The sequence below is a fragment of the Scyliorhinus canicula genome, chromosome 7, assembly GCF_902713615.1.
Source record: "Scyliorhinus canicula chromosome 7, sScyCan1.1, whole genome shotgun sequence".
Lineage (NCBI taxonomy): Eukaryota > Metazoa > Chordata > Chondrichthyes > Carcharhiniformes > Scyliorhinidae > Scyliorhinus > Scyliorhinus canicula.
Genome location: NC_052152.1, coordinates 19,358,175 through 19,370,230, shown reverse-complemented (window position 1 = coordinate 19,370,230; position 12,056 = coordinate 19,358,175). Strand labels below are relative to the sequence as shown.

The window sequence follows — 12,056 nt, the reverse complement described above, 5'->3', positions numbered from 1 at the left end:
TTGAACTTTAACATTGTTCGATTGCGTGTGGATTGATCCTGTCCTCCATAAACATACACGCACCTCCAATAATGTATGGAATGTGGCGACTAGGGGCTTTTCACAGTAACTTCATTGAAGGTTGTCGCCGTCCGTCGTGTTGAATAGCCCTGTATTTATCAGCGCTGCTTGCACCAGGAAATGTGGCTAAACGTATCCTGCTTGAAGAATGCTAACTTTGATCATGTAGGGCTCCTACAAGAACCAGAAAAAGGAGTAGACCTTATTGCCCTTCGAACATGCTCCGCCGTTTTAATACAATCCTGGGTGATTTCTGGCTTCAACTCCATTTTCCTGCCCACTCCCCATATCCCTTAATTCACTAAGAGACCAAATATCTGTCTGTCGTAACCATAAATATATTTAATGATGGCGCATCCAAGCCCTCCTGAAGGCAGAGGGATCAAGTATTCAGAACCCTTTTTCAGTGAAGTAATTTCTCAAAATTGATTTGGCCCTTTATCCTGACCGTGCAGCTATGTTTTCTATTCTCTTCAACCGCAAGAGCAATCTCTCAGCACCCTTCTCGAAATGTTCATGTTTCAATGAGATTGCTTCTCATTCTACTAAATTCCAGAGAGTTACAATTTAATCATCATCGGGCAATCCCCTCATCCCAGGGAAAAATCTAGGAAACACTTCACCAGCAATTCTACCCTCTCCTAAATGTGAAGACCAAAGATGTGCCCAGCATTCCAGGCGTGATCTATCCAAAACCCCTGTACAATTGTTGGAATATTTTGTATCCGCTTTCCAATGAAGACCACCAAGCCACACGGTGGCACAGTGGTTAGCACTGCCACCTCAGTGTCAGGGGCCTGGGTTCAATTCTGGCCTTGGGTGACTGTCGTGTGTGGAGTTTGCACTTTCTCCCCCTGTCTGTGTGGGTTTCCCCCGGGTGCTACGGTTTCCTCCCACAGTCCAAAGATGTGCGGGTTAGTTAGGGTTACGGGGATAGGACGGGGGAGTTGGCCGCGGTACAGTGCTCTTTGGGGTGTTCATTGCACACTCAATGGGCCGAGTCGTCTCCTGCACTGTGGGGCTTCTTTTGACTTTCTAATTGTTTGCTACAACAGGTATGCCAGTTTTCTACATTCCTTGTATACGCACAACCAAGTCTCTTTGAACATCAACACTTCACAACACTTTTTTTTCACCTGCTTTGTTAATCTTGCGACCGAGATAAATAACTTCAAACTTCCCTACGTTATACACCGTGTGCCATCTCGTTGCCCATTCCCCTAACCTGCCTATATCTCTTTGTAACTTCTGTGTCCTTCCCACAGTTTACCCTTCCAGTTAGTTTTGGTATCAGCAGCAATCTAATACTCTCTGCCTTAAAGTCATTAATATAGATTTAAATAGGTGAGGCCCCAACACTGACCCTTGTGGTGCTCCACTGCCAACTTGGAAAAAGCCCCATTTATAAACCCTCTGCTTTCTATTTGTTAACCACTCGTCTTATCTATGCTAAAATATTAACTCCAGCTCCGTGAGCCCTATCCTACTATTAACCTTCTTTAGAGGCATCTTATCCAATGCCTTTTTTGAAATTCACATATACTACATCTACTAGTTCCCCATTATCTACCCTTCCAGCTACATCCTCAAAATACACTAATAAATTTGTCAAATGGGACCCAAGTAAAACCAAGCTGACTTGTTCTAATTATATTCTTGCTTCTTTAAGTGCATTTTTAAGACTTCTTAATACTTGAATACTGGATTCAGCATTTTTCCAACACCTGATTTTAGGCGAACTGGCCTGTAGTTTCCTTGTTTTTGTTTCTCTTCCCTCTTCTCATGAAAGGTGAGCTAATATTTTCCAACTTCCAGTCTAGTGGGACTATTCCCAAATCGAAGGTATTTTGGAAAATCATAGATTGCACATCCACTACCTCTGCAGCTTAGATCCCTAGGGTTGTAACTTCCAAGCTCCTGGGCACGCTCGGCGCACAGCATCCGGAGAGGGGGTTACCCCTAAGATGTACTGGGGAACCTCCCATAGAAGTTCCCAGGTAGGAATTACGCAGCAATTTCCTGGCATGCTCACAACTATCGAAAGTGGAATTCAAATCACCAACTTTGGATAGCTCCAATAATGTTACAGCAACAGTTGCCCAGGAAAAGCTGGAGAAACTAAAAGCATTTCTAGCTTCTTGGAACGATAGCATTATCCCACCCCTCGGCCATTTGTCTGGGTTTCCCTCCATGTCCTGGGAACACTGCAGTACACAATTCTGAGTCTGAAGGTCAGGCGAGATGGGATTAGTTGGATTTCCAGTTCAGTGTCTGGACCAGCAATCTGACTCCATGGCTGCTCCATTGGAAGTTGGGGTGGAGGCCAGGGATTTGTCGGAATTTAATCCCTCCAGTTTCACCGATACTTTCTCTGCTGATATACATTTCCTTTCATCTTCTCCCAATTTTTAGTGCCTAGGTTGCCATCTCGACGCTGCATTAGAATGTTGGCTCAGATGTGATGAGTCACGATGTGGTGTCTGAACCCAAAATTTGATTCCAGCGTGAAGTTGGATTTATAGGGTTCATCTGCAAAGAGTTTAAGATTGTTGTTTTACAATTTAATAGTAGTGCATCTACTAGTCTGGCATGGTGGCACAGTGGTTAGCACTACTGCCTCACAGCGCCAGGGACCCGGCTTAAATTCCGGCCTTGGGTGACCATGTGGAGTTCGCAAAGACTCCTTGTGTCTGCGTGGGTTTCCTCCGGGTGGTCCAAATTTCCTCCCACCCATCCAAAGGTGTTCAGGTTGGGTGACGTTCTGGGGACAGGAGAGGGGAATGGGCCTAGCTAAGGTGCTCTTTCAGAGTGTTGGTGCAGTCTCAATGGGCTGAATGGCCTCCTTCTGCACTGTAGGGATTCTATGGTTCTATCATGTTTGTCTTGAAGGAGTTGTGCATTGTACATGTTTTGGAGTCTTATTGGGAGGCCAGATTCTAAACCATTATACTTTTATCCCCCTCTTGTTCAGATCTAGCACCTACAGGTCCACTGGTCTGGACGTCTCTGTCAGATATACCATGGGAAGTTGGGAGGGTAACCTTGGCACAGATATCATCACCATTCCAAAAGGACCGAATGGTACTGTCACCATCAATATTGCCACGATCCTCAAATCGGAGGAGTTCTTCTTGTCTGGAATAAACTGGCAAGGGATTCTGGGACTGGCCTACAGAATTTTAGCCAAAGTAAGTTCCTTTTTCAAAAAATATTATTCAGATCCTTCCTCTGCGTTTGCTGTTCCCAAAGACACCTGGACTGGTACGATGGGTAAAAATGTGTAATGTCGCGGCAGGAGGGGGAAATGATCTTCGGACCTTCTTTAGTGATCTGCAGCCAATTGGATTCCTACTCGCTCCCACTTTGTTTGTTCATTCTTTTGCAGCCATCTAGTTCTGTGGAGCCATTCTTTGATTCATTAGTGAAACACTTGGGTATCCCGGATGTGTTCTCACTCCAGATGTGTGGTGTTGGATTGTCACTGATAGGTGAAGAGCAAGCCAAGCCGGCAGGGGGTTCTCTGGTAAGTTCTGAGAGAAAACGTGCTGTGGCTGTAAACATGGGAGTGTCAGACCTTTTTTCTTTTAACCATTAGCAACTGCTCGGGTATCTAGACCGAACCATGGGAGCCTGAAAAACGTATCTCTTGTTTTCACACACACCCAACCAGAATGGGGAATAGGAGAGGTCTTCTCCCTTCTCTCCAAAGCAAAACTGAAATCTCTTTAGTTCTCTGAACCATTTCAGTGGGAACAGAACCAAGCACCACCTGTAACCAGGCAGAACACCACCTTTTAGGCCAATTCATTGACCATCAGCCTAATCCATCAAACCGAGCCATCACTGGAGCCAACGAATCTCCACAAAACAGTCTAAAACACCACAGCCTACTGGAATCGGCTTGTTTGAATTAAAATACAGGCCAATGGCTTCCTTCTGCTTGAATCAAAATGGCAAGCTGCCTTAAGGATATATGACCATAAACCATCCATGAATCAAAAATGTAACAGCAAAAATAAAAGAAAGGAGAAATGGATGGAACAAACAGCAAGGACCGTTACAAAAGCATATGCCCCATTTAGAATTGGGATATCCTGGAAATAGTATCTTGATGTATTTTGGCCCGGCTATTGCAGCCAGTGGTGAAGGAAAGATGTTCATTGCTGGTGAACGGAATGGACACATCCCGTATGGAAATTCGAAGTGCAATGAGACTTGGGACAGGTTACGGAAATTCGAAGTCCAATGAGACTTGGGACAGGTTACGATAGTTTTATTCGTGGATTCAAGCATGGGGAGCACTCCCCCAGAGAAAACTTCAAAGCCGCACTCTCCTCGCCTCTAATACAGCTCCCACAGGGCGAGCATTCTAATGCAGCGCTCATCCCCCTAAGGGTGGGATTTTCTGTCCACCCAGCAACCGTAGAATGCCACCCGAAGTCAATGGACCTTTGCGTGGTCCGCGCCCCGCCTTGGCGATCTTGTGGGGGAGGGCATGGGGAAAAAAATCCAGCCCAAAGTCTCAGATACAGACTGTTTTATCACTACACAGAACATTGCTTAATTTCCAATCTTGTTTGTTAAATATTTCACCCAAAAGCAGGACTATTATCTCCTAGCTAGAGACCATCCATTCTTCCAACAAGTAAATAACCTTGCTGGCAAATTCTGCTGATCTTTGATCCTTGAGGTAGAGCATTTTACTAGTATGTGCTCTTTACTCTAATGCAGGGATGTTGGCAGGGATGTCAGCGCTATCTCCTCCCCCACAACCCTTACTTTTATTCACCCTAACCGAGAGCCTTGTTCTAACCTGTTTTTCCGGGCGTTAGAAAGCAAATTGCACTTGTACACACCAATTAGCAGCCTAACTGTAAGTAATGGTCACAGTTGTTCATTGGGCAGCACTGAATTTGACGTTGAAGCTACGGGTTAGGACATTGTTGAGCTGGAACATTTGTACCTGCCCTGAATGATCATCTGAAACGCAATTGAATGCTGTCACAAAATGGGGAAGGGAAATTCCCAGTGTTAAGATCCTTCACCTTCATGGGTCAGAAAAATTAATGGGAAGTGGTCTGTCAAACAGAGGCTCGTATATGTTTCCCAGTAATTACAATTCCTTCTTCAACTAATAAGTACTTTTGGTCTGGATATTGCTGTTCATTGCTGACCTCTCCTAAGTAATTGATTGTCGCATTCTTTAATGGAGTTATCAGCATTGAGTTGCAATGATGTCATCAAGCTGTCCAAGCAACCCACTCACGTTAAATAATTCTCACAGACAGCCAAACAGGAAGTGAATGACAGTAATGGTCAAATCACTTCTTTATTCCACAATGCAATAAAGGTGGGGATTTATCAGTGGGGTGAAGGTTGAAGCTGACATATCAAACTCTCAATTTCAGGACCCACATCTGTTGCTGAGCAATAATTACGCATATTGGCAGTAAATCCAATTTACAGCTGTTTTGAACAAGGTCTCAAAAGGGGCAGTTCTCACTACATCAAGTGATGTTGGTGACTACTGGCTCTGGGGTTCTGCGGGGGTTCTGGGGTCCACAGAGCAGTGAATGGTGAGTTGCGACTTCAGGGTTTCCCATTAATTTGCACTTTGCCTAACTCCTGAAGATGTGGTCAGATTCAGAAGTAATGACTGTGAATACTCACTCTTACCAGTGAATCCTGGAAATGGCAGTACAGAGAAAGGGATTTTTCAGACTTCCCGCTGATCGCTGACCAAAGCTATCTATTTAAATCCCACTCTTTGTTAGCATTTGGTTTTTAATTTTCCCTTTTCAAATGAGAATTACATCAAAATTCTATATGCCGCCCATTACTGATTTACTGACTGGTGGGAACTGTCTTTCCAACCCCTGCTCACTCACGTCTTCATCCTCTACTTAGTATATCCACTTGCCATCATTAAATTCAGTGTCATTATTTTTAAAGCTTCAGAAATACGGAAAAAACTCTTCTGTGCCCCAACAAAACGAAACATACTATGTTATTTGGCATGGAATTTGTGCTGGAGTTCAAAAGTATCTGCCAGGCTAGTGTCATGAGAATGTCGCTTTGAGAAATGTTTGGCTGCTCATATTGCTGCAGTGATGTCAGAGTGTGGGTGGAGCTGGGCTGTCTGTCAGCTTTCTGCTTTCGTTTCAGGCTGTTTGCTGCAGGGTGTGTTTTAGTTTCGTTTTCAGTGTTGGAGCTGAAGCCAGACAGAGCAGGTGTGCTGTTGATCTCTCTGCCATGAAAAGACTATCTCTTGATCATTTGGTGAATTCAGAATTATAAATGGTCTCAGGAGTGAATGTAAACCTAATGTGCTTCTATTCAAAGGTGTTTCTTTTGTCTTCTGGATGTTGTTTGGGAAGTTATTACTTTGTGTTGGATTCTTTGGGGGTTGTATTTGAATTGATGGTTGCTAAGATCTTCACTGTATGTTTTTAAAAAGGTTAACTTGAATTCATAGAATAAACATGGTTTTGCTTTTAAAAAATACTTTTCCATTTCTGCTGTACCACACCTGTAGAGTGGGCCGTATGCTCCCCATACCACAATCTATTAAAAGTTGTGCGTCAGGTGAACTCCATGATACACTTTGGGGTTCTCTAAACCCTGGCCCATAACACTAGGGAGAGGCACTGTTGTTGCTGCAGTGAACTGACCATCTATAGAACAAAGCTGCCTGTCTCTCCTCCAGCTGCGGTCCTCGCCTTGTGAGTTGATTGCTCCAACTGCAATTTGTCTGATGTTTCATTCTGTCCATTCCCTTGTGCCTTTTGGGTCAGATTTGAAATCCACGTCAAATTCGGGCACTTTTTTGCGGGCATTGCCCACAAGGAACACTACAACTGCCAACAAAAAAAAACCTTTTCTACTTTAATGTTCCATTCCCCTGACAATGGAATATATTGTAAAGGTAGGGAAGTCTTTTTTTCAGTTGGACAACACCTTCCTGCGACCATATTGTGATTAATGTGTCTAGTTCTCATCTCTTTTCACAGCAGTTCAAGGAAGGTTCACACGACTCATTCCTGGGATGAAGGGCTTATTTGTGACCATGTTGGGCCATTACCCACTGGAGTTTAAAAGAATGAGGTGTGATCTTATTGAAGCATTAAGATCCTGAGGGGAACTTGCAAAGGTAGATACTGGGAGAATGTCTTCTTGTGGGGGAGGACTTTTGAGGAGAATTTTTTTTTTTTTTTTTTGTCGCTACTATGTGGAATTGTCTTCCCCAGAAAGCAGTGGAGGTTGGGTCATTGAGTTTATCCGAGGTTTAGTTGGACTGACTTTCTGTTTTTGGTAGGAAGAGTGTCGAGGGTTATTTGGACAGACCGGAAAGTGGATCACAACCAGGTCACATATGATCGTTTCAAATGGTGGTGCAGGCTCGAGGAGCCAAGTGACCTACTAAGCAGGGCCCAGGAGAGATGGGTATGCATGGCGCTAATCACTGAGTCCCTGGCCCTCTGAGGTGGGTAGGGATCTGTTCTTGGGCAGCACTGCCTCCCCTCTCAAGTGGCTGCCTCAAGGTGTTCACAAACAGGCATGCAGTGCTCTGCTCCAGGATGACGTTTTGTAGCATAAGCAGTTATGAAGGTGGGTAGGGATCTGTTCTTGGGCAGCACGAGTGAGAGCTCGAGTCCACATGGATATTTTCTTCTGACAGCCAAAGTGCATCTTGGGTGATGCAAACCGCCCTTGGCCACGTTCCCACCATCCTGCACAGGTGCCTACCCTAATGGCTTCCAGGAGTAAAGTGACCAGGAGTAGAAGAGGCTGGGGAGGCCATGTTGCAGCAACAGTGAGACCCAGGACACTGGAGTGTTGAAGCAGAGAGGAAAGCACATCTTACCACCTCCACAGCCATCACAAACTTCTCAGCGATAAAATATCTCAAATCCCATGCCTGGGATGTGTGAGTGACTGCTGATTCTGACAGACTGTAACAGGACATCGGCTAGTAGAATACCGAGAAGGTCACAGAATGAGCAGTGTGATGATTGTCCCTTTTTGAGGGCAACGCAACAGAGTAGGGGTCACATGGCCTGGGTGATGAATTTGGAGTCGGTGTGAAATCCAAACGTGAGAGAGACTCACGTTTGGTATGTTGCCTCCCAGGTGCAAGGGTACGTGATGTCTCGGATCGTGTTTTCCGGGTCCTTAAGGGGGAGGGGGAGCAGCCCCAAGTCGTAGTCCACATTGGCACTAACGACATAGGTAGGAAAGGGGACAATGATGTCAGGCAGGCCTTTAGGGAGCTAGGATGGAAGCTCAGAGCGAGAACAAACAGAGTTGTTATCTCTGGGTTGTTGCCCGTGCCACGTGATAGTGAGATGAGGAATAGGGAGAGAGAGCAATTAAACACGTGGCTACAGGGATGGTGCAGGCGGGAGGGATTCAGATTTCTGGATAACTGGGGCTCTTTCTGGGGAAGGTGGGACCTCTATAGACAGGATGGTCTACATCTGAACCTGAGGGGCACCAATATCCTGGGGGGGAGATTTGTTAGTACTCTTTGGGGGGGTTTAAACTAATTCAGCAGGGGCATGGGAACCTGGATTGTAGTTTTGGGGTGCGAGAGATTGAGAGTAGAGAGGTCAGGAGCACAGTTTTGACTTCGCAGGAGGGCGGCAGTGTTCAGGTCTGTGGTTTGAAGTGTGTCTATTTCAATGCCAGGAGTATACGAAATAAGGTAGGGGAACTGGCAGCATGGGTTGGTACCTGGGACTTCGATGTTGTGGCCATTTCAGAGACATGGATAGAGCAGGGACAGGAATGGTTGTTGCAGGTTCCGGGGTTTAGGTGCTTTAGTAAGGTCAGAGAAGGGGGCAAAAGAGGGGGAGGTGTGGCGCTGCTAGTCAAGGACAGTATTACGGTGGTAGAAAGGATGCAAGATGGGGACTCTTCTTCCGAGGTAGTATGGGCTGAGGTTAGAAACAGGAAAGGAGAGGTCACCCTGTTGGGAGTTTTCTATAGGCCACCTAATAGTTCTAGAGATGTAGAGGAAAGGATGGCGAAGATGATTCTGGAAAAGAGCGAAAGTAACAGGGTAGTTGTTATGGGAGACTTTAACTTTCCTAATATTGACTGGAAAAGATATAGTTCGAGTACATTGGATGGGTCGTTCTTTGTACAATGTGTGCAGGAGGGTTTTCTGACACAATATGTTGACAGGCCAACAAGAGGTGAGGCCACTTTGGATTTGGTTTTGGGTAATGAACCAGGCCAGGTGTTAGATCTGGAGGTAGGTGAGCACTTTGGAAACAGTGACCACAATTCGGTGACCTTTACGTTAGTGATGGAAAGGGATAAGTATACCCCGCAGGGCAAGAGTTATAGCTGGGGGAAGGGCAATTATGATGCCATTAGACATGACTTAGGATGTGTTGGTTGGAGAAGTAGGCTGCAAGGGTTGGGCACACTGGATATGTGGAGCTTGTTCAAGGAACAGCTATTGCATGTTCTTGATAAGTACGTACCAATCAGGCAGGGAGGAAGGGGTCGAGCGAGGGAACCGTGGTTTACCAAAGAAGTGGAATCTCTTGTTAAGAGGAAGAAGGAGGCCTATGTGAAGATGAGGCGTGAAGTTTCAGTTGGGGCGCTTGATAGTTACAAGGAAGCGAGGAAGGATCTAAAGAGAGAGATGAGACGAGCAAGGAGGGGACATGAGAAGTCTTTGGCAGGTAGGATCAAGGAAAACCCAAAAGCTTTCTATAGGTATGTCAGGAATAAAAGAATGACTAGGGTAAGAGTAGGGCCAGTCAAGGACAGTGGTGGGAAGTTGTGTGTGGAGGCTGAGGAGATAAGCGAGATACTAAATGAATACTTTTCGTCAGTATTCACTCAAGAAAAAGATAATATTGTGGAGGAGAATGCTGAGACCCAGGCTATTAGAATAGATGGCATTGAGGTGCGTAGGGAAGAAGTGTTGGCAATTCTGGACAAGGTGAAAATAGATAAGTCCCCGGGGCCGGATGGGATTTATCCTAGGATTCTCTGGGAAGCCAGGGAAGAGATTGCTGAGCCTTTGGCTTTGATTTTTAGGTCATCATTGGCTACAGGAATAGTGCCAGAGGACTGGAGGATAGCAAATGTGGTCCCTTTGTTCAAGAAGGGGAGTAGAGATAACCCCGGTAACTATAGGCCGGTGAGCCTAACGTCTGTGGTGGGTAAAGTCTTGGAGAGGATTATAAAAGATACGATTTATAATCATCTAGATAGGAATAATATGATTAGGGATAGTCAGCATGGTTTTGTGAAGGGTAGGTCATGCCTCACAAACCTTATCGAGTTCTTTGAGAAGGTGACTGAACAGGTAGACGAGGGTAGAGCAGTTGATGTGGTGTATATGGATTTCAGTAAAGCGTTTGATAAGGTTCCCCACGGTCGGCTATTGCAGAAAATACGGAGGCTGGGGATTGAGGGTGATTTAGAGATGTGGATCAGAAATTGGCTAGTTGAAAGAAGACAGAGAGTGGTAGTTGATGGGAAATGTTCAGAATGGAGTTCAGTTACGAGTGGCGTACCACAAGGATCTGTTCTGGGGCCGTTGCTGTTTGTCATTTTTATAAATGACCTAGAGGAGGGCGCAGAAGGATGGGTGAGTAAATTTGCAGACGACACTAAAGTCGGTGGAGTTGTAGACAGTGCGGAAGGATGTTGCAGGTTACAGAGGGACATAGATAAGCTGCAGAGCTGGGCTGAGAGGTGGCAAATGGAGTTTAATGTGGAGAAGTGTGAGGTGATTCACTTTGGAAAGAATAACAGGAATGCGGAATATTTGGCTAATGGTAAAATTCTTGGTAGTGTGGATGAGCAGAGGGATCTCGGTGTCCATGTACATAGATCCCTGAAAGTTGCCACCCAGGTTGATAGGGTTGTGAAGAAGGCCTATGGTGTGTTGGCCTTTATTGGTAGAGGGATTGAGTTCCGGAGCCATGAGGTCATGATGCAGCTGTACCAAACTCTGGTACGGCCGCATTTGGAGTATTGCGTACAGTTCTGGTCGCCTCATTATAGGAAGGACGTGGAAGCTTTGGAACGGGTGCAGAGGAGATTTACCAGGATGTTGCCTGGTATGGAGGGAAAATCTTATGAGGAAAGGCTGATGGACTTGAGGTTGTTTTCGTTAGAGAGAAGAAGGTTAAGAGGTGACTTAATAGAGGCATACAAAATGATCAGAGGGTTAGATAGGGTGGACAGCGAGAGCCTTCTCCCGCGGATGGAGGTGGCTAGCACGAGGGGACATAGCCTTAAATTGAGGGGTAATAGATATAGGACAGAGGTCAGAGGTGGGTTTTTTACGCAAAGAGTGGTGAGGCCGTGGAATGCCCTACCTGCAACAGTAGTGAACTCGCCAACATTGAGGGCATTTAAAAATTTATTGGATAAGCATATGGATGATAAGGGCATAGTGTAGTTAGATGGCCTTTAGTTTTTTTTTTCCATGTCGGTGCAACATCGAGGGCCGAAGGGCCTGTACTGCGCTGTATCGTTCTATGTTCTATGTTCTATGAAATCACCCCATGGTGCGAGAGGCTCCCGGGCAGTGACATTTTGGGAACGAGCTACAACTATGTAGCTGTTGTACAATTCTTATTAATAAATACCTTTTTGTGTTCACTGATGTGAAGTCTGTGAAAGTATACCTTTACAGGCATATACATTTCAATGTAGAAAAATATGAAGTGATAGATTTTGGAAATAAAAATTGTGAAAGGAAATTTAGGCCTAAAAATTGGGAGACATTAAAAGGGACACAGGAACCTTATTGCACAGATATATAGCTTTTTAAAAAGAGAGAGCACAAGTATACATGACCACAATAGTTGATAAACAAATCCTTGAGTGTGTCGAGAAGCACAGAATACAAAAGAAAGTAACATTAGAAGTTTACAGGACCATAATTAGATTGTGCTTGGGGATTACTGTGTAGTTCTGAGCACTTCCAATTAGAAAAGGCATTGTAGCTTCACCATTGAAGG

General features: G+C 45.1%; 1 protein-coding gene across 1 annotated transcript in view; it reads left to right on the top strand.

Moving 5' to 3' along the window:
• The window catches only part of bace2 (beta-secretase 2), a 79,954-nt gene that overhangs the window by 37,634 nt on the left and 30,264 nt on the right, over window positions 1–12,056 (top strand). Inside the window, exons 3-4 of the mRNA XM_038801469.1 lie at window positions 3,032–3,248; window positions 3,446–3,583. Coding sequence (XP_038657397.1) covers window positions 3,032–3,248; window positions 3,446–3,583 — 355 coding nt within the window. The remainder of the gene's footprint in view (window positions 1–3,031; window positions 3,249–3,445; window positions 3,584–12,056) is intronic.